General features: G+C 44.9%; 1 protein-coding gene across 3 annotated transcripts in view; it reads right to left on the reverse strand.

The window, feature by feature from the left end:
• Nucleotides 1–15,703, reverse strand: part of BRCC36A (Mov34/MPN/PAD-1 family protein) — a 66,161-nt gene extending 50,458 nt beyond the window's left edge. For all 3 annotated transcript variants that reach the window (XR_015543411.1, XM_087396311.1, XM_087396310.1), the window contains exons 1-3: nucleotides 15,055–15,703; nucleotides 14,402–14,528; nucleotides 14,202–14,288 (exon numbers count right to left, since the gene is read on the reverse strand). Coding sequence is in view for 2 of the 3 variants with exons in the window: in XM_087396311.1 (XP_087252437.1) it covers nucleotides 14,202–14,288; nucleotides 14,402–14,528; nucleotides 15,055–15,165 (325 nt within the window). In the remaining variant the exon portion in view is untranslated. The remainder of the gene's footprint in view (nucleotides 1–14,201; nucleotides 14,289–14,401; nucleotides 14,529–15,054) is intronic.
• Nucleotides 15,704–23,206: the final 7,503 nt, after the last annotated feature.

The following is a 23,206-nucleotide window of genomic DNA, read 5'->3' on the forward strand; positions in this document are numbered from 1 at the left end:
ATTCCATGCTCGTACCAAGCATATTGAGATCCAGTACCACTATGTCCGAGAGAAGGTGCGATGATGTGATCCAGCTTACATATTGCAAGACGGACAACAAGGCGGACCTCTTCACCAAACCCTTGGCATGGCAACTACTTGGCGATGATTCCAACTCCCTCACGATGATCCATGATCCAGGAGCTAAGAGGGGATGTTAGAGGTCATCTCATGTATCATACTGTATCGTAGAGAGAGGGCCTTGGTTGTGGGTCTGCCCGCCAATGTGAGGTTGAGTGAGGGCCACGCTTGTGGGTTTGCCCGCCCAGGAGAGGTCGAGGGGTGTCCCGTGCATGCTTCTCAGATGGAGGGGAGTCCTGAGAGGTGTTGTCATGTCTCGCACCCTCCCCATGCCTGGATCTGTGCTAGAGTGTCAAGGGGTGTCACAGGGGGGTACGGGCCTGTTCTGCCCACCCCGGGCCCTGCTATGGCCCCGATGAGGACTGCCACCAGGCCACCTAGGTGGCGCCTCTGTTAGGGGGTTAAGTTGGGCCCCCAACCCCATGCATTCCCACCGACCAGCAGGTCGGCCTGGCCCTCCCTAGGTCGGTCCACCTGGTCGGCCAGTTTAGGGCAAGGGAGGCTCTATATACAGGGCTCGTCTCCCCCCCATTTCATCATCTCAGCAGTCAACTGTTCTCTCAGTTTGGTTGAGGTTTTCTCTGGCAGTTGAGGAACTTTAACTAAGATCCTTGTGCAAGTCTCTCCTGGCTCTATTGTATTCAGTTCTTCCTGTGTGAGTGTTTGTTGTTTTCTCTCCATTGTTGCTCAGCACCGCTGCACTTCTCACATCTCCAGCCCCTAGATTTGGTCCATAGGCACCTCCAGACAAGCGCCTTTGATCTGACCTGTCCTGCCATCTGCTCCAGCCATTTGCACCTCTGTTCAGCCTTTGTTTGGCACCAAAGATGGGGAGGTGACCTTTCCAACACCCCCTCTAACCGACACATCTCGGCCCAATGCCACCTCGTCGATGAAGTTGCTCTCCAACAGCTCCCATGATGAAGCCTTTGAAACAATCTGGTGTAGATTCCGATTCTTGGCTTTTTAATCAGTGGCTCTTGCTCCTCTAGGTCCTATCGTGCACAAGCAAACAATCCTGGTACATAGGTCCATCCAGGGTAGGACCAGATGGCACCACCCCCTTAAGTGATGTTCCTTCCTTCGAGCTCGAACAATCCAGATGCCATAATCTTCCAGATGTCCCCCTCATAATGAGTAATCAGCCTGGAGTCTGCCAAGCACCATGCTCCCAGGGTCTGTTTCAACGTGTCCTCCCTCTGCCAAGGTCTGCAACAAAAGAACCATCTTGAGAAATGAAATGCCAAGAATATCTCCAGATAACCTGGACCATGAACTCTCACTGAGTTTTCAAGCAAGTAATCTTATGGCTTCAGTACACCCTGTGCATAGTCCTCTTCAACAATCTGCTTCCGAGATTCGAAGGACACACCCCCACCAACAGCCCACAGACTGCCCTGGTAGTCAAAAATCAGCAAGGCGATGTGATAGAATAGCCCTAGAGCACTTTCCCAGCTTGTGACTTGCCTCTCCTTGTTCTTCTATGGTCCAGAAACAGCCCTCCAAGAAAATTTTGACTTTTATGCTTGCTTTTTGGCCTCCCACATACCTAGCAGGTGTCTTGTGCTGATTTTAAAGACCCGTGCCCAAAATAGCAATTTTTAATTGCACCACTCTTTTAGCCCTCTGTTGCACACTTTGGTCCTAGGAATTAATTGCCTAGCAATTGGGTGCACATTCACAATTTCCAAGGGTCCACTAGGAATTTTAATTCCCCAAGTCCTGCGCACGTGGCCAAACTCTCGCGCCCCAAAGGCTCAAGGCAAGTATGGGAGTTGCAAATCAAAGATCCCATAAATTCATGTCCTTGTGATGTACCCCCCTCTTGAAAGAAGACAAATGTCCATGATTGCCTGCAAACAAAAACAACAGCAAAAGAATTAGAAAATAGCAAAAATAAAAACCAAACCTGAAAGGACAGCCAACAATGCTGCCAACAGATCAACCAAGTTTGAAAGGGTAGCCAGCCAACAGACCAACCAAATCTGAAAGGACAGCCAACCATGCCGCCAACAGCTCAACCAAGTCTGAAAGGGTAGCCAACCAACAGACCAACCAAATCTGAAAGGACAGCCAACCATGCCGCCAACAGATCAACCAAGTCTGAAAGGGTAGCCAACCAACAGACCAACCAAATTTGAAAGAACAGCCAACCATGCCACCAACAGATCAACCAACAATGTATACATATTTGTAGAGCCATGGTAACAAATACATATAGCATTGCACATCAAATGCATCATAACCAAGTGACTAGTACACCAATCATAGAGGTCCCGCGGCAGAAATACTATCAGCAACCAATACCTCAAGTGAGACTTAGTGTAACACCAAGCGACCTCTAGATACTCGAGCGTGTCTGTATAGAGGGAGTGGAGATGCTACCCCCCCCCCCCTTGAGCATCAGGCAATGCTCCAAACGCATGTCGCTCTGCTGAACCTGAAGAAGTGCAAACTAGAGTTGGCTCCAGTTGAAAAGCCTCAAGATAAAGCTGCAACACCTGACGAGTGTCTACAAGTTCCTCCTCCAACCACTTCACATGCAATGATGAATAATTTAGAAATTTCACCAAGTAGCGTCGGGTAACTTTACCTTTACCTTCCTTTCCTTGTGTGCTAGAATATGCTCAGGCACAAGAATTTCATCTAACTCTTCCACCTCTAGCTGCATCTCCCAAGGCACATCCTCAGGCACATCACCGTGAAAAGGCTTAAGAAGGCTCACATGGAAGGCATTGTGAATCCTCCAATGATCAAGCAACTGCAACCGGAATGCTACATCATTGATCTTCTCAGTTATTTGAAGAGGCCCACAATACCTCATACTCAACTTAGAAAAAAGCCGAGTACGACCCCGTGTACTTTTTAGCCTTGCCTTCTAAAAACGCAGCAAGACATAATCACCTTCATTAATAACAACTTCACGATGATGTTTGTCTGCTGCCCTCTTGTGCTTATCGTGTGCCCGCTGAAGAGCTTGCTTCACCTTTTGATAAGCTACATCCAAGCTTTTCACATACTTAGCAGCCTCAAAAATTTTACCTTTGGTCTGTAAGATGGGTGGAATCTTATGGCTACCTTCCACTATCTTGAATGGAGCTTTACCTGTAGAAGAATGTACCATGTTATTATATGCATACTCAACCAACAGTAGAAATCTCTCATTGTGATTGGTGCTCCGAAACATAGCATTTCAGCAAATCCAATGCTATGAAATTAGCCTTCTCCGATTGCCCATCTGAATGTGGATGAAAAGCACGAGAAAACTGAAGACTAGTGCCCATATTATCAAAAAGCCCCTGCCAAAACAAGCTGGTCATGAGAGGATCTCTATCACTCACGATAGACTTAGACATGCCATGATATTTAAAAATATTATGCATAAATAACTTCGCCAGATGATCTGCCCCAATCTTCTTTCGTATAGGAATGAAGTGTGCCTGCTAGCTAAATCAATCAATGATCGTGCACATTCCATCATTAACTGTAGGGATCTTGGGCAAATCAAAAATGAAGTCCATGGCTATGCTTTCCCACGGTCTATCTGGGATGGGCAAAGGATGTAACAGTCCTAGTCTTCTGACGATCATACTTCACCTTCTGACAGGTCATGCATGTACAAACTTTCAACATCACGCAGCATAGGCCAATAAAAGAAATGCTCCACCGCCTTGACTGTAGCGTCAATACCACGATGTCTTGCATACGGTGAATCATGACATTCACTCATGACCTTCTGCCTCAACTGCTTAGTGACACATAGCCTGCCATGCATCATCATATAACCATCCTTAAGCACATAATGCTCATGTCTGTGTCCATTCACAAGCTGATAATAAATTCCAAAAAACTGCTCGTCATTTGCATACTGATCCTTCATAACATCCAACTCATTATGATAAGAAATTGGCACAGCTGAAACTTGCGGCTTTCGAGACAAGGCATCTGCAACCACATTCTTTTTGCCTGCCACATGTACAATCTGAAAATGAAACATAGACAAGATGTTTGCCCACCTCATGTGCTTCTCGAACAGCTTGGATTGCATCAAAAAGTAGCGCAAGGACTGATAATCCGTCTAGACCGTAAAATCAGTTCCAAGAAGGTAATGTTTCCAAGTGGACAGGGCATGAAGCACAGCCAACATCTCCTTCTCATAAACCTGCAAATGCTTCTCAGCTGGCTGTAATATGCGACACCGTAAAATCAGTTCCAAGAAGGTAATGTTTCCAAGTGGACAGGGCATGAAGTACAGCCAACATCTCCTTCTCATAAAGCTGCAAATGCTTCTCAGCTGGCTGTAATATGCGACTCTCATAGGCTACACGGTGCCCATCCTATGTTAGAACAGCTCCAATACCATTCTTACCACAAGCATCCGCGTGCACATGAAAAGATTTCCGCAAATCACGCAAAATCAGCACCATATATGCTATGAGTATCTGCTCCAACTCCTCAAAAGAGTCATTCTCCTCCTTTGTCCACCAAATCTCCCTCGCTTTCTTAGACAGTGCATGCATAGGAGCTGCAATATCTGCAAAATGACGGATAAAGCGGCAGTAGTATGAACACAAGCCCAAGAAACTGCGAACTTCATGCAAGTTCTTCGATTGTGGCCAACTCCTTATGACTTCCACTTTAGTTGGATCCATCTGTACCCCATCTTTGGAAACAATATGCCCCTCGAAATGAATTTCAGCCATGAAAAACTCACTCTTCTTGGGGTTTATAAAAAGCCTTTGCTTCCTAAGCTCTACAAACACAATCGCTGAGTGCTCTAGATGCTCCCCTTCATCTTTCGAAAACACAATCATGTCATCAAAGAATGTACCTACAAAGGCTCTATGATTTCGAAAGATCATGTCCATCATGCGATTGAATGTTGTAGGAGCATTAGTGAGTCCAAAAGGCATGACCAAAAACTCATACAACCCAAAAGAAGTTCCGAATGCCATCTTATGCACATCTTTTGGACGTATGCAAACCTGGTGATACCCACTCTTTAAATCAATACAGCTCCTCCCTTCAACCTATCCAGAATGTCATCTGTCCTGGGTACCGGGAAGCGATTTTTAATGGTAATCTTGTTCAAGGCGCAATAGTCGATGCACATACGCCAAGAGCCATCTTTCTTCTGCACCAACAGGACTAGAGAACAGTAAGGTGATGAGCTCGGCTGAATCAGCCACTTCTCCAAGAGTTCATTAACTTGACTCATGATCTGCTGCTGCGCGCCGCACTGACCCTATAAGGTGGTTTATTAGGTGGACTACTTCCAGGTATAATATTAATCCCATGGCCCTCTGGCATTTCTGGCGGAAGCTCACTCGGCAATTCATTTGAAAAGCAATCTGAAAACTGATTTAGAAAAACAGCCCTTTCTCTCTCCAAATGAGAGATAGTATGCTCTTCATTTACTAGAGGAATCTCCCTAGAAAAAACCATATACACAGAGATAGTATGCTCTTCATTTACTAGAGAAATCTCCCTAGAAAAAACCATATACGCAGAAATATGACTTTTTATTACAGAATTTATGGCACAAGCCGTTACAACTGGGACAGAATCCCCTTTCAATTTTGCATCAATTACATGGGTCTTCACAAACTATAATTTTCCTCTTTTTGGCTTCTATCACTGCATCCAAACGGTGCATCCATGGAATTCCCAGCAAAACATCACAACCAGAGACAGGCATAATATAGAAGTCTTCGTTGTCCGCAGACTGAGTATGCAAACAGAGCTTCCCTATAATGGAGTGCTAAACTCTAGATTTGCCATGCCGGCTTCACAACTCGGCCCGATCTCATCTGCACGGATCCACAATCTAGCTGCCATATCTGGAGAGATAAATTTGGCCTTGGTGCCAAGATCAAAGAAGATTGAGGGCTGTTTGGTCCCGAATCTTACCCCAAGCCCTGCATAGCTCTGTTTCTTCACCCTAGGGCTGTTCACTGATTACATATGGCATCAAACCAGCCATGGTCTTCGATTTCCTTCCCTTCTGATCACTCTTATCTGCATCAGCCTTCTCCTCCTTCCACTGTGGGCAATCCCTAGATATGTGTCCAAGTTCCTTGCATTTAAAGCACTTCTTTTCCTCATACAAGGACTTCAACTCTTCAGGAGATAAATAAGCAGCTGCCTTCTTATTCTTTTGGCGCTGGCCTGCAACAAACGAGCTTTCTGGCAATTGGCATTCTTCTCAATTCTGAAAGGACGAGACCCAAACTTCTTTTCTGCACTGTCCTTCTTGACCTCATGCTTCTGACCTCCCTTGAATCCAAAAGTCTTTCTCTGCATCAGTGTGTATGCTGCGCTGGCATTCTCAATTATCAATTAATTGAGACATGTTAGAAACTTTCATTTTTGTACAGTAGTCTCCGAGCTCCTTTGGTAAGCCACAACAATACTTTTCCACCTGCTCAGAGAAAGGGACATGCCAATAGGAGCTTACAGGCAACAAAGCCGTCCAAAATTTATTATTGTACTCCTCAAGATCTCGGCAGTTGTTTGAATTCAGCGCATGCCAGGCAGTCATAATATCAACCTCAAAAGTCATAGTAAGCCACGCAGCTGAGAACACTTGTTTGAAGCCTACCCAAGTAGTAAGTGTTGTGTTTTGCATAAGCATGGTGGTCCACCATTGGAGAGCATTACCCTTCAGAAAACTTGCAGCCTAACATATCTTAGATGCTTCAGAAAAGTTTCCTCCAGTATACGCTGCATCAAACTGTTGGAGAAAGGTCAGAGCCTTGAGCTTGTCCTGTGTACCACTGAACGTCTCAAATTTAACCCCAGCTCCAGCTTCCTTGTAATCTTTCACTTTCCCTTTCGGTGTCAGATTATCATATGCAGGTGTCTGAGCAAAGGGCACAGCAGCACTCACACTATCTCCCACACCAACACTATGAGGCAAAGCTGAATTATTCAGACCAGGTCCTGAATTTTGCATGTTTGGCATAACCATGTTGCCAGCTACTGTATTAGGCATTCCCGTTTGCATCCCTGGGGCTGCACCAATATTAGCATACATCCAATTCTGTCCCATGGGCTGCAAAGTAGGCTGATACCCCACCATCTGACTTGCAAGCATACCAGCAAAGTAGCCATCGCCTGGAAAATTGATCCTCCCCCAAAGCAACCACATTGCACTGGGGGTGCCATAACTCCTTGCTGTCCGGAAACCATGGACTGAAAATTATTGCCTTGATTCGGCCCCGGAATAGCAGTGGATTGCTGCAAACCATAAAGGTTTTGTGAGGGCAGGTCTTGAAAGCTGACATGCGGTCTCTTGTTAGCTTCAAACTCCCTAGCTGCCTCATCAAGCTTCCTTTTCTTTGGCTGTGCATTAGAATTCAGCATCTTCAGGAAGCGAGGGTCCTGTGTACACTGCGTGAATGCACTCGTGAAACTCTGCAACTGTGGGACGGGGCTCATCCTCCCGGCCAGCAGCTCCCAACCTCCAACCTGGGTGTCCCTTACTGCGGGACTTTGGAGGTTAGGACCCTGGAACTATCTCGAGATTCTGGACTAGTATCCTCTACCACAAGAGGTAACGCTCATGGTCCTACAGCCTCGGAAAGGGGGTTTGATCAGTGCAGTGGGCTCTCAGACACACCCCGTTTGGAGATTCCAGTTCGCCTCCATAGGGTTGGAGAAGTGGTCCCCAGAGGTGTTTGATGCCACTATGGGAGATCAGATTTCACGTATGATGGACGAGTGGATGGGGCCATAGGGACTGGACCTTTGGCACACCCACGGTGCTGAGGTGAACTTTCAGCTGAGCTTCACGCACGAGGAGCCGATGTGTGGTTTAGCGGTAGGGGTTATCAGATTGCCACTAGAGGCAAAGGTGGAGCAGGCATACTACTGGCCCCTCCAGAAGTGTCCGGAGCTATTCGGGGTGGAAGTCTCCTTCACGATGAAGTGGGCACAGAGGATCGGTATTGAGCCAGTATCCACTCTAGTATGTCATCGCACAAACACGGACTATTCGCCCTCCAAACCCCCAGCAAAATCACTTAAGGCAATCTTTCTGGAACAGGCACCAACCCACTAGAGAGCCTTGTTCTCGGCACCCCCGTCCTCATGAGTTGGACCATAGTGAGTTGGAACGTGCACGGGCTCCACGACCGTGCTCGTAGCCAGCCATAGTACCTGATACTCCAATAGGAGCTGCAGAGGGCAGTGGTAGGGCGGATAGTGGACATCCTTTTGATTCAGGAGCACATGTTTTCAGCATCAGACATCAGACAACGACACCACCTTCTCCCAGATGGAGGTCCAGAGAAGTGGTCCCCCGCAATAGGACGGAGTAGAGGGGTTTGCATCTCCGTCTCACAGACTTTGGCTTCAGAGGTCTACGATCAGGGTGAGCTCATCCCAGGACAGGCAGTTTGGATGGGAGTTCGGATGGGAGAGTCTAGGATTGGGATCCTGAACGTGTATGCCCCAGCACACAGACAGCATTGTCCGACCTTCTAGAGGAGGCTGTCAGAGTGTCTTCTGGATGTAGACTCCTGGATTGTTGGAGGGGGCTTCAACAACCTGGAGTTTGGGGAAGACAAGCAGGGCGGCGCCTCCTTCTCTGAGATGCCAACAGCAGAGCATAGCACCTGGGAGCAGATCACGTTCATGATCAGTGGCAAAGACCCGTGGAGAGAGTCAGATTTCAGCAAGACACCTGGCAGCCTCCTCTTCTCCTTCGGACAGAGGAGACATGATGGGCTGCTCGAGAGACTAGACCGTTTCTATGTTGGGGACTGGGCACTGCACAGAGGCGGCTCTACCGGGATTCTGGCAAGTACCACGATGTCAAACCACTCTCTAGTAGTACTTCACTTAGATCAGCCCCGCCAAGGTCTCCCTCAGAAGGGGGTCCGCATTCTAAAGGCCCTCCTGCAGGACAAGGAGATCCAACAGGTCATGGCAGGGATTTGGGAGCAGTCAGAGATGAGGGCTGGGCTGCGTGCTTGGCCGAAGCGATTCAGAGGAGCAGTGAGGAGTTGCAAGCTCACGTCCTTAGGCAAAGGACTCCTCTTCAAGAGCGTGAGCGGGCTTTGAGGAGAGACCTCACCTCCATAGAGCGGCTCAGGGAGCAGGACCCAGGTTCTCAATGGCTTAGTGACACGTTTGAGAGCGCTCCCCTTGAGCTTCAGGACACGGAGATTCGGCGGGCTGAGTTCTCCTATCACTCCTTCTAGGCCCGGTGGGTGCAGCAGGGGGACAAGATAACGAAGTAGTTTTTCAAACCACTGGGCCCCAATCGGCAGGCACACAGCTGCAGCGTCTCTGTGATTCGCAAGGCATCATCCACACTGACCCGCATGAGATTTTAGACCTGACCACAGATTTCTACAGCCAGCTCTTTCAGAGGGAGAGGATGATCCCAACTGGTCTTGTGGCCCGAGAGGTAGTTTGGGATCGCGTTCCGACAATAGTCTCGCAGGACTTATGCAGTAGACTGGAGGAGCCTTTCACAGATAAGAAGCTCTGGGAAGCCCTCAAGGCTCTCCCGACCCAGAAGTGTCCGGGTGAGGATGGCTTGACACCAACCTTCTTCCGGAACTTCTAGGAGATTATCTCCACCCCTTTCCGATTGGCTTGCCAGGAGATATTTCACTTTGCTTGATACTCCATACAAGATCCTCGCCAAGGTCTTGAGCTTGCAGTTACGGCCCCATCTTACCGACATCATCCATGACACACAAACCGGGTTCATCCAAGAGCGCAGCATCCTGGACAACATCTTCACGTTCTGGGAGGCAATGGATTGGTCCAGGGAGGAGTCACAGCCACTGGCCGTCCTTCTCTTGGATTTTGAGAAGGCCTACAACAGGGTGGAGTGGTCCTTCCTGGAGGGTACTATGCGGAGATTGGGTTTCTCAAACAGATGGGTCAAAGGAGTTTCTGCGCTTTAAGCAGGGAGCTCTAGTCAGATGCTTATCGAAGGACACACGGGTGAGGCCTTTTCTCTCTCTCACTCGGTCCGCCAGGGCTGCCCACTCCCCACTTGGCTGTTAGCCCTAGTACCAAAGATCCCCTAGGCAGTGAGCTGGGTTTCTCTGGGACAGGCCGGTTTTTTCTTTCAGCCCAGCACCTTTGGGGCTGTCTTGTATGAAATCTTTCAAGCGTTAATAGAAGGTTCTTTTCTTTTGGGGTACTCCTCTATCATCAATAGGGGTCTGAGACATGCGCTCCTCCTCTTCCTCTTCTGTAAGAGTCGGCAATCGTTCCCTGTGCGACATATTTGCTGAATAGTATGTTGTTTTCCTTCGCCCAGTCTGTTGGACTTGCACCAAGCCAACCTTAGGCTCACCTCTTGAAGAAGTTAGGTGGATCTTGGCCATGGAACCACTGAAGCCAGCCTTCACAGATTAAAGGGTGGTGGGATCCATTTTAACTAGAGCATACACAGTAATTAACCAAACAATCAATCACCACAAACTTAATCACAGGGAGCTAGAGCGCTCCTACTCAGAAACAAGGATACCGATTGGCCCCAAACGTTGGCGCCCCTTACGGTATTTCTTTAATATTCATATAAAGCCAAGCGGCTGATTACAAGGTCTCCTGAAGGCTGCACCACAGGCAAACCACTGCCCACAGACTTCCAATATCCTGCACACCATGCAATCCCTGTTCAACCTTATATGGTGAATAGGCATCCAATCACTAGGAAATCCTGCAATCTCCATGCCAACCAAGTGCGCAACAGTACCCCAAAGGCATCAACTGACTCTACGTGTCCTGCACCTGCACAACCCAGTGCCCAACCCGCCAGACACAGCTGAACAACTGCAGAAAAGCCCCAGACAGCCAAACTCTAGTGCAATCAATCCACCAAGCACTTCAAAACAAGTCGCCCTTATCTATGGCCCTCCTGGCCACTGCCCAACAGCAAAAACCAACCCTTCTTGGCAAGGAATCAATCTCAAACGCAATAACCAACCAGCAAGCAGTCCAAGAACGGAAAAAGCAGGTAAAAGCTAGCCCTCCTCTGCCCAGAATCCACAGAAATCAGGTCACCTGGGCTGGAAAATCCTAGATCCTAAAAGGATAGTTGATAATGGCCTGGCACAGCCCAAAGACAGCTCAAAAAGAGACACCCAAGCCTGGAAAGCTCCAAAATCAGTAGCAACAACCCAAAAAGCAACCAAAAACAGGTCGCAATCCCTGTAGAAGCTCCTGCTCAGCCAGACAACATCCCGCAGCGCCCCTGGACAGCCCAGAAGCAAACTGATCTGGAGGCTCTTGGCACAAAAACTTCAAGCAGCCTTGGCAACCCACCAACAGCCCACAGACTGCCCTGGTAGTCAAAAATCAGCAAGGCGATGTGACAGAATAGCCATGGAGCACTTTCCCAGCTTGTGACTTGCCTCTCCTTGTTCTTCTGTGGTCCAGAAACAGCCCTCCAAGCAAATTTCGACTTTTCTGCTTGCTTTTTGGCCTCCTGCATGCCTGACATGTGTCTTGTGCTGATTTTAGAGTCCCGTGCCCAAAATAGCAATTTTTAATTGCACCACTCTTTTGGCCCCTTGTTGCACACTTTGGTCCTAGGAATTAATTGCTTAGTAACTAGGTGCACATTCACAATTTCCCAAGGGCCCACTAGGAATTTTAATTCCCCAAGTCTCGCGCACGTGGACAAACTCTCACGCCCCAAAGGCTCAAGAAAGGAATTTTCATTCCCCAAGTCCCGCGCACATTGCCAGACTCTCACGCCCCAAAGGCTCAAGGCAGGAATTTTAATTCCCCAAGTCCCGCGCACGTGACCAGACTCTCTTGCCTCAGAGGCTCAAGGCAATCACGCGTAAATTACGGGAGTCACAAATCAAAGATCCCATAAATTCACGTCCTCGTGACATCAATCCAACTGAAGGACTCATATTCCGAGATGCCCCACTATCAACGATCTAGGTCCGGAAGTCTTTGGCTTGGAGAGACAAAACCCCCTCTCCAACAGAGAAAGCAAGAGAGTCAATCATTTCAATATGCACAAAAGCAGGAGTGATAGCGGTAGAGGAAGAACCTGGACCTTGGAAGAACTGGGACCTGTGTTGTTAACCCTAAGGGAACTTCCTGCAATAATGGCCTTTCTCGCCACAGTGATTACAAGTTCACTCCACCTTTAGTGCCTCCTTCTCTGCTTCAGTCCTCATATCAAGGGTTCGACGACCTTGATTCTTGCCTGACTGCAGAGCTGCCAAGGCATCGGAGCAACCGCCATGGGGGAAACTTTGAAACTACTCCTCTTGACCCAGCACCATAGGCACCAACTCTTCCCAAGTGAGAGTACTCATCCTGCTCCCAATGATCAGTGAAGAATAAAAAGCAGAGTACTGGGAAGTGAGATGAGAGAGCATAGTGATGGCTATCTTCATATGATATCTCCTATGAAGTTATCTCCTGTTGAAATTCCTAAAGCTTATTGATATGTTCCCGCATAGAAGAGGACTTAGTAGGATCCAACATCCTCATCTAAACCTCAAGAGAGACCCTCTTCATAGGGGAAGTCCGATTATAGATGGAGGCTAGATGCTTCCAGATGTGCTTTACACGATTAATAATCGGAGGAGTACAGTTCAAGAAGATGAATGAACGGACCCTTGCATTGACACAGTCCCTGATTCGGGCCAGATTCTCGGCCTCCTTTTAATCCAGAATACCTAAACTTGCATCAAGGGGATCTGGCCTTGTGACACCTACATGAATGAAGTCCGCCAAGTCGTAAGACTGTAATACTAACTCCATCATAACACACCACATGCCATAATTATTCCCGTCCAATTAACACTCAACAAGGAGCGTGGATAAAACGGAGATCTTCGCCTCCCTAGTAGAGGCATCACTCTCGATATGGCCCATCGGAAACAAAGATCATGGAGACCGCGTCCACGCCACAACGAGAGACTTCCCAACAGACACAGATACGAGATATTTTCGCAGCTCACAAGAGAGCCACCATGGAACCTGGTTATGTGTTTTGACTCTGAGATTGAGTATTAGCTTTGAGCTTATTTTAGTGTAGTACTCAGCAAAGGGCCGTAGTGAGCCCTTTGCCTCAGCCCACAGTGGCTAGTGTGAGTTACTTTGATATTGTACTTTGTCTCATAGGTCCGCGAGGCCTTTCGAAGATGGCCATGCATCTCTCTCTCTCTCTCTCTCTCTCTCTCTCTCTCTCTCTCTCTATATATATATATATAAACTATTTACTTCTTTATTTATACTATGGTCTACACCCACTGTTGGGCGCTGATGACGTCAATGGGGATGTCATAGTAGCTAGTCCCTGCTATGCATGATGGAGTTTATGGCTTTCAACTTTATGAGTGACTATCACGACTATGTTGTGTTTTTAAGGGATGAGTTTGGGAATGTTCCTGGATTCATTTAGGTATATATCCATGCCACACACACACACACACACACACACACACACATAGAGAGAGAGAGAGAGACAACATGCCCTCGAGTCTACATGTATGCATGCATAAGTAAATTAGTGGCCAGATGTGCATGTGCGCATGGGTGTGAAACTTTGACCTGGACCTGAAGTGCTACACAGGAAAAGCTAAGGGCATAATACTACTGCATCTCTCTTAGCAAAAGTATCAAGTCATAATCTCCATTAGACCCTGAGTCTTGTATAATCCACTACAATAAGTGCATTAAGATTTGTCAACACAACCATCAATACATGAACTTAGATTTTCTACACACTTAAAGAAAGAAGAACAAGGTCAGTGATGTCCACTCAAGAATGGCAAAATCCTATCTAGTCAACTATTATGTTATCGAATCCATTATGTGTGTAACGGGATCGTTACCAAAACATCCCCAATGCAATCGTACAAGGCTTCTACAATGTGTAAACACATGCAATAGTGCAATGCAATGTCCAAAGTGAAAGCATAACTAGGAGCCTATTGAACACAATATGAATTGGGAAAAGATGATGCATATCCACATACTAACACATCCTGCATACATATATCCAAAGGTCTGCGAACCCCGGTCATGATACAAGCTAGCCTCAAGGGAGAAGACTTATCAAAGATTCCGTGTACATCACGTACCAACATGAGAGGGGAAGACCGTTATGTGCGGATGCGAATGGTACCATCCTATGACCCTTGTTACTCTCCCCGTCGCAGCAGATATTCTGTGTTCAGCAGTCAAGTTGAACCATCCCAGCTTTCCTTTGAGCAAAAGAATCACAAATACAATGCCACGGTTTGCAGAATTTTATTGCAGAGGCAATCCAAATGAAAGGATATTTCAGCTTGAGCAGTGGCAGCCGCAAGCTGCTCTGGATTTGTCTCCACTCGATCTTTGCGACGATCGGACCGAGTCTGAGGAGCTGCACCCCATACGAGCGCTGTAATACAGCCATTTTTTGAATACTGCACCAACAGCGCATGTCAGAGACAATCGGTTGTCTAATCTGGTTCATTTTACACTTACTTTTTCCGAGATCCCTTGCTTCAATTTTTTTCCCGATATCATTTGCCACTTACTTATCCACCTAGGCTTTGTAAGACACACAAATGGACCATATTTACAATGTAATCGAAAAGCACCCTAAAGTGCTCACTCTGAGGTCATTTTGCAGAGGAGAACGTGCTAAGCAGGCCTCCAATCATTAATGATGAGGAGCTGCAAACAAAAGTTTTCAAGTTTCAACAGCAATCATGACTCGATTATGGCACATTTGGAAACAGGCATTCTTCTTGTGTGCTTTTAAGAGTGACGCACAATGCAATCGCCAATTGTTTTAATAATCGGGCATCACGTGTGCTACCAATCTGTAGGCGCTTTTGACGATTAACAGGCTGTTAACCTAAGCCATGCATCGTTCCAATGAGAAAAAAGAAAGTGAGAAGAGGCAGAGCAAAAGCGTAAACGAGGAAAGTCCAGCTGTATTCGTACCTCGATATCACCAAGCAATAGTCCCATGACTTCCTCTGTTTCTGTCGACAGTGCATGGGTGACGCAAGTCAGCCAAACCTCCTGGGAGATCTTCACTCCAGTGAGAGACATATCCGTTCAATAAATCAACTGTTCCTTTGTTTGGACAGTACTCCGTCAATTCTCCCTCTCCGCAGCTTCCGCTATTTCTCCAATCTCTCTTTCTCTCCCGCTGTGAAACCTAGGATCTAAAGATCGCTTCGTTTCGATGTAAAGGGATTTCTTCTGCTCTGCTAGCAGAAATCCTTCTGGCGTCCCAAGACAAAAGCCTGCTCTGTTGCCTCAAGAATCGCTGATCAAATGAATGCATCTAGGCAAATCGAAATGCTCTAGATTCCAAGTCTTGCATTCGGGGTCGATGAAATGCAACCCAAGTCTTAATCTTTAGGATTTAAAAGAGGAACCTTTTGGTGCCAACAGCGTTTAGACCAAGCAGGTTTGTAAACAAGTGAGTAAAGTTATGTTCCGCCAAACACAACCGATTGTCGAGATGAAGGGATGATTAATTTGCAACACTTCTGATGGAAGCCAACCATTGGAAAGTTGGAATGCTATAATACAACCATGCAAATGCAAAGAGATTTGCAAACTCTATGTTTGTGTGTGTGAGAGAGAGTTTTTTTTAAGAGATAGACTGAGTCCCACAGAGACTTAGAGAGTACGCAAGCTTCATAAATGCCTTTATTTGATTGGCTTGTCGATTTTCTACTAGCCTACTAGTGGCGAAAATTGCCCCACTAGGCTAGTTGAAAATCGACTAGCCAATCACAATTGTGCATTTAACACACTCCCTAGTGGCAAAAATTGCCCCACTAGGCTAGTTGAAAATCGACTAGCCAATCACAATTGTGCATTTATGGAGCCTACACACTCCCTAAGTCCCGTGGGACTCTACTGCTGTGAGAGAGAGAGAGAGAGAGAGAGAGAGAGAGAGAGAGAGAGATTAAACCAAAATAGAAGGGGGCCACTTGGCAAGAAATGGTGTGGCACACTTTTTTAACAAAAATGTTAGTATAGCGTTGCCTAGAAGGCAGTGTTAACAAGGTGAAGTAACTTCATCGGGCCTTCCCACAAGGGATATATTATTTAGCTTCTTGTTCCAGTTTTTTCGAAGTGTGGTTAGCATTTTCTATAGCAATGAGTGGTCTAACGACCAATAACCAAGTTTTTGTCGTGTTTTGTATTTCTTTTTGTTGAGTTTTTCTGTATGTGGTTGATAGGTTTTTTTGTGTTATGGTAGAATGTCTTGATCAATTTTGTTATTTTGTGAGGAGGCTTTAATTGTTGGATGCTTATTATTGCTCTTCTAGTGGCGGTGTAGTCCGTTTTGTTTTTTGTGAAGTCGTGGTCAGCATTGTGTAGAGTAACAAGTGGTCTAACCAATTAACAAAGTTTGTGCCATGTTTTGTATTTGTTTCTATTGAGTTGGTCCATATGTGATCGATAGTTGTTCCATGTGTTGTTGTAGGTGTCACGATCAATTGTCTCATTTTGTAAGACCACATTAGTTGTTGGATGTTCACCATGATGTTCACCATTGGGCTCGCAACGGAGTTGTAGTTGATGTTGAAGTCACCTACAATGTATGTTGTTGTTTTTTGTGGCACCATGTCTAACATTGTCTATATATCCTATGTCAATGTTTGCGTTCTTGCTCTTGGTGATTTGTATATGTTAAGAATTACAATTTGTTGGTTTGATCTTGTGTGCAGTAATGAAAGCAGGCACTCGTAGCCTTGTATGTACAAGCTCTCTTGTTGTAGTAAGGCTAGTTCTTTTTTGTAGTATGTGGCCAGCCCCAGTCCTATTGATGTTGCCACATTTTTGAATAGTGGCAATTCTAGGGTTAGTAGTGTTTGAGTGTGTGTTTCTTGCAAACATGAGATGGTCATACCAAGGATGCCCTTTGAGCTCAACAAGTCATTTTTCGTGAAATTGTGACAATCATGTGTTTAGGCTTTGTAATGTTGTCTCAATGTTGTTGTTTTGTTCAAATGTCCAATCGGAGTTTACTTGTAACCTTGAAAGTTCTTGTAAGACTCGTGGGTTGATTTTTATGTGTTTCTTTTCTAATTTAGTGTATACAAGCCCATGTGTTTTGATTCCTGCGGGGTCAAATGCAAGGCTTCCACGGTTAGGCCTTGCGAGCGGTGGATTGTTATAGTAGGTGTAGGTTGGGGATCGGGAACTATGTTCTTATAAGTGTGTTTAATTGGTTGTTACCAACTTGGATCTCGCGAGTGAGGTCAAACTTTTCTGGGAATTTTGCAGGCAGTCTGTGAGAAAGTTTGTATTGCCATTGCTTGATGTCATTGGATATGATTGAGCTTTATGAAACAATGCTTGTTGTTGATCAATATTTTCTTGGTAGTGGTTGTACATGTCTTTCCAAGTCTGAAAGTCATCATTCAATGAGTGTTCAATGAAACAAAATGGTAAGTATAGCAAGCAAAGTTCTTTGTAATTATTTTCTAGGTCTTTCACTGCGTTGTAGTTGTTAAATCATATTATTCTTTTGTGCTTTCTTTTTTTTATACTCCCCCTTTGTACTATGTAATTGCTTGCAAAAGATGCCAAATAGGTGTTTTGCAGGTCTTGATGTTTGTTTGCATCTTTTGTGATTATATTGTCAAAGAAGATGTTAGTGCTTTTTGGATGCAAGTGTTCGAGTTGTGTGAAGTAGTGTCCTATCCTCAGGGGAACTTGTGTTTATGTACATGAATTCCCTTGTTGTGCTTGTGAGCGGGAGCGAGAGGCACAGGTATATAGCTTGTTGTGCACTGATGTGTTGGGTATTTAAACTTTTGATGCCAACTGTTTGAACATGTCCCACTTTCTTGAAACTATGTACAATTGCACGTTTAACAGCGTCATTGGTTTCTTTGTCAATCTTTACAATGTATGATGTGCAATAAGAGGCTGCGCCATGAGGATTCAGAGTGAACTGGACATCGGTGTTTGCTCCGCAAAGATCTATCAAAGTTGGATTAAAATTGTTTGTGTAGATGTCCTTTAGTTGTCTTTTCATAAAGATATTGGGCTGCGAAATGTTTCTTCTTAGCACGAGCTCATAATCATTCTCTAACACATAAAATCTCTAAAGAAATGCATCGAAGCTTAATGTACCAGTTGTTTCTTCTCGTAACGCTTCCGTTAATGTTTTGAGAAAAAATTGTGGTTCATTGCACTGATTTCATCAACCAATGGTACCAAAATTCTTGTTTGCCACATCGGTGGCCTTCCTCTTTTTTGCATGTTTTCCTATGTCTGTGGCTTTGCAAATCATTTTACGTGTTCTGAAGTTTTGCACTGTCTGTTGTGATGTATCTGTCGATGAATTCTTCTACATTGCTATCATCACAAGTCCCATAAATGGGGGCCCCGCGTAGTAATGTCTTTAAAGCTCTAAATTTATGTACATAGTATTGAGTTGTTGTGATAGGGTCCGACCTGATGAGATCACAGACATCGTTATGAATTTGGTTTGTATCTTCTGGAAAAACATGCTTCCTTAGCTCAGGAAAACATGCCAACAGGGGCTCCCATTGTTTTTCAACTGTAAACAACGTGACGAAGAACGTAGGTGGGCCAAGTTGCCTCACCATCGCGAAGACATTTCGTTTCAAGCATTGTTTAGAGTCGGCTGAGGTCCTCAAGCAAACAAAGTCACGATATCCAATTTCTTATTGCATCAATTTTTCAATGTTTGTATCTATTATCACAATTTTTGTCCAAAGAGGTGTCCCTTGCAGTTGGCCTTTCCGCATACGTACCCAAGTTGATGATAGTACCTGTCCTACCAACACTTTCATGGTTTTGAAGAGCAAGTTTTTGATTGACCATGCGAACCTCCTATCTTTGTTTCGTAGTTCCCATTTCACTATGTCTTGGTTCGTATGTATGGGTCTTGGTTCATATGTATGGGCGTGATCATAAAACAAAGTTGGAAATGCCAGTTCTTCACATTGTTCGAACGCCTTTGAAAAGACTAAGAGGGAAAAAGCCTTCTAATGGGGCAACGACTATTGGCTTGTCCTCAAAGTCAATAACCTACTGGCTTGTATAAATGCCATGGACCAACGTATCTGTTTCGAGCTTAACTTGCAAATTTGTCTCGGCTGTTGTCGTTGTTGTATTTGAATATGCCTATTCATTGCAATGGAACACTTGCATGTGCTCTAACAAATCATGGTTGACCTTCACATTGTTCATTTTGTAAAGTGGGCTGCCAAGCATTTCTTGTAATGCGTGCATTGCCAATGTTGGACGCACCAAACCACTAATGTAATTATGATCATACTAAAAGCAATGTTTGATTTCGACTATCATTGTTGCACTATCACTTATAAATCTTCATTCATAGGCCAAAAATGGGGATGGGAAAAGAGTGCAAAGACAGGGAGGATGACGGGCAAAAACGATGACCAAAGCATGGGCCAAGCAACCATGCACACAACAGATAAGGAGACTATCATAACGAATCAGAGGTGGATAAACATTTGCAAGAGTGCCGTATGCTCACATGCAACTGTCCAATCGCGACGACAACACACGCAAAAAAGCCAAGAATAAACAAAAAAATCCCCAAAAACCTATTTTCGCTTCTATGGGGCGTTGCCTTCACTTAGGCCTACTCATGGCAGGCCAAAAACAAGAGAGTACAAGTACTCATGAGCAATGCCTTAGATTCTCTTAAATGCAAACGATCATCACGATCAATGGATGATTACTTTGCAGCACCTATAACGAAAGTCCGTGTGTAGAACCATTGAAAAGTTTTAGTGTTGTTTATTTCACTAAAAGATAAGTGTATGTGAGAGAGAGAGAGAGAGAGAGAGAGAGAGAGAGAGAGAGATTTCACAAACAAGGTGAAAATCACTAGGCATGCCAAAGGATATGTAGATTAGGAGAACCTTTGAATCCCCTCTCACATTATCCTTCCATGACAGCATTCATTTAAGGAAAACCTCACTCTTAGATTAGGATAACCTTTAAATCCCATCTTAGGTGATCCTTCCATGATATCATTCATTTAAGGCCCTTGCACAATCCCCATAACAAACACCTAGGCATTTGCCTTTGGCATGCCAAAAATATGCATGAGAGAGAGAGAGAGAGAGAGAGAGAGAGAGAGGAGCTAAAAACTAAAATAGAAGGGTATGGAGGAGGAGCCACATGGCAAGAGGGACACTTTTTCCAAAAGTGAGATTAGAGCGCTGCCATGCAAGGTAGTGCTAACAAAGGATGAACTTTTTGTACCGCCACTACGAGGCATGTTGTCCGTGACCTATGGTAATAGGTAATGGATATCCTTCCCACAAGGAATCAAATGCGGGTAGCCGAGCAGCCCCTCGGGTGGGTGACCACCCAAACCACCTAAGCTATCGTTGCTTCTCACCACATGAGGAAGGTTGATGCACGACCATCATGAGTAAGGTTGATGCAGTGAACCTGACATGTTTCCCTCACTACTAGGTACACACTGTTTGTGGCCTATGCTAACAAGTGTCCTTCCCACGCAACGGTTGTTGGGTGGGTGGACCTGAGTTGTCATTGCTTCGCAACGTCAAGAGGAAGGTTGATGCATGACCATCATAAGTAAGGTTGATGCATGGCCATCTGTCAAAATTATGTGGATGGGCAAATAGGTGTCCCCTAGGTGTCCTTCCCGCAAGGAATTTCACATAGGTAGTCGCTTGGGTGCATGAATGCCCAAACCACCTAAGTTGCCGCTGCTTCATAACATCATGAGGAAGGTTGATGCATGACCATCATGAATGTGTCCAATGAGTGAGGTTAATGCATGATCATCTCACCAAAATGTGTCCAATGATGTCCATCTCTCAAGAAGTGGGTTTACAACAATAAATTCCAATGCCAATCTATGGCATCAACCCGAAGTCGATTGAACTTGTTTGGAAATTAGTCAAAGGGGCCATGCATCGATAGCATTACCCATACATGAGTGCATTGGTTGATATGCTTTCCTCTGGAAAGGCACAACTAAAGCAAAAAGGTGGCAACAATGCACTAGGTGCTGCTATTTGTAGGGAGAATGATGATGAGCAAGGAATGGAGCTCTGTAATAAGCTCGCTTTAGTTTATGATTAAAGACATTCTAATTTTCTTGCTGCTACTGATACATCCTTTGGTTGTTTGGAGTATTGTACCTTCGAACTATGTATTTTACTTGTACATGCTCCTAGCAAATGATGGAGCATTAAAAATCATAATCATAGCACTAAGTAGATGCTACTAGTGCATGGGGGAAGGCCCTCTTAGTTACATCAAGAAAGGGGAGCAAAGTGCCAATCCACCCTTTTTTTTTCTTTGTCAGGATTAGGGCTTTTTGGGTGATGCACTTCCACTACAGATTACAAGAGTATGCTAGTGGTGGCCATTTACATCTTCATTTCAAAAAAGAAAAACTTGAGAGAGGAAATTGTATAAAAGATTGCATAGAAATACAAACAATTGCTGCTGACATGCCTTTAACAAAAATGATTTTCATTGCGTCCAAAATTTTGGTACCATTTTTTATAATAGACAATGTATATACAACTCAAGATTTTTTTCAATAATGGATCACTTTTGATTTGAATAGTGAGAGCTATGTCCTTGTCCATAATGTTTGCCCTCTTTGCATGTATACAACACAAATTTGCAACTTCTATAATAGTGACTAGTTGCACTATTGCATCCTCTTGCAATGTTGCCAATGCAACACTTTGTATTCTTGCATTATACATGTACTTTTGCAAAATCTCTTTCACCACAAAGGAAAAAGGAGCTGTAGGCATAAGCAATTCAACACTCTTCTGATACCTCTTAATTTTTAAGAGTTCCCTCCTCCACAGTTTCATTCAATAGTTGCTTCTACTATTGCCACCTCCACCACCGCCACCGCCACTGCTTCTATTGCCACCACAATCGCAATGCTAGGGTGACCACCTCTTGATCTCTTTTCTCATTCTTTCTTTTTCTTTGACTTTCTTGTGTGGGCTACTAGCTTGGACCTCTATGGGCTGCTAGCTTGGACCTACTTGTGGGGGCGTAATCAAGAGTTGCTTTCCTCCCACCATAGGCCCATTTCATCGAGCCTTTCTAACCCCATGCTACGTGTTTTTAAAATGTGCACCTTGTGCTCTATAATGTGACTTTTCCATACCTTGCGTGCTCTAAAAAATACTTTTTAATAAACCATGGACCACGGGTGTAAAGAATGTGTTGCAACCAACATAGAAACAAGCACCAAATATGCTTTTCTGATTGCACATGAAAATTTGCAATAACTTTGCTTTCTTGTGCATTTTTTAAGGCCTTATTCATATGTGTAATACAGACTCACTCTAACTTTTCTCCATTCACTACTCCACACTCATCTAACTTGATAACAAACACTACTTTTCCATTGCAATCAGCAAAAGCACAATAGCAAATCTGTCAAGGCTATGCACATTTCTCATTAACTTGATGCCTCTAGGAAAACATGAAATGAAGACCCAAATTATTATGCTCACCTCCTACCTTCATGTTGTAGTACTGGACCATTGCAGCTCGCACTTTATGTAAAGCCAAGAACACATTGTTGTACTCAATGTACTCTCTTTCTCTTCTCTTTTTCTTTTCCCCTCTCTTCTTTTCTCCTCTTCTCTTTTCCTCCCTTTCCCTCTCTTCCCCTCTCTTCTCTTATTTCCTATCTTCTCTTATTTCCTCTCTTCCCCTCTCTTCTTTTCGTCTCTTTTTCTCTCTTCTCCCTTATCTTATTTCCTCTCCTTCCTCTCTCTTTTCTCCTCTCCTTTCCTCTCTTTCCTTCTCTCTTTTACTTCTCTCTTTCATTCTCTCCTTTCCTCTCTTTTCCTCTCTTTCCTTCTCTGTTTTCCTTCTTTTTTCCTCTCTTTCATTCTCTCTTTTCCCCTCTTTTCTCCTTCTTTTCTCCTCTCCTTTCCTCTCTTTCCTTCTCTCTTTTCCTTCTCTCTTTCATTGTCTCCTTTCCTCTCTTTTCCTCTCTTTCCTTCTCTCTTTTCCTCCTCCCCCACATTCTCTCTTTTCCTCTCTTTCCTTCTCTTTTCCTCTCTTTTCCTCCTCTCTTTCATTCTCTCTTTTCCTCTCT

The sequence above is a fragment of the Dipteris shenzhenensis genome, chromosome 25 (genome assembly GCF_047967505.1).
Source record: "Dipteris shenzhenensis isolate YYH24624 ecotype China chromosome 25, Dip_SZ_1.0, whole genome shotgun sequence".
Classification (NCBI taxonomy): domain Eukaryota; kingdom Viridiplantae; phylum Streptophyta; class Polypodiopsida; order Gleicheniales; family Dipteridaceae; genus Dipteris; species Dipteris shenzhenensis.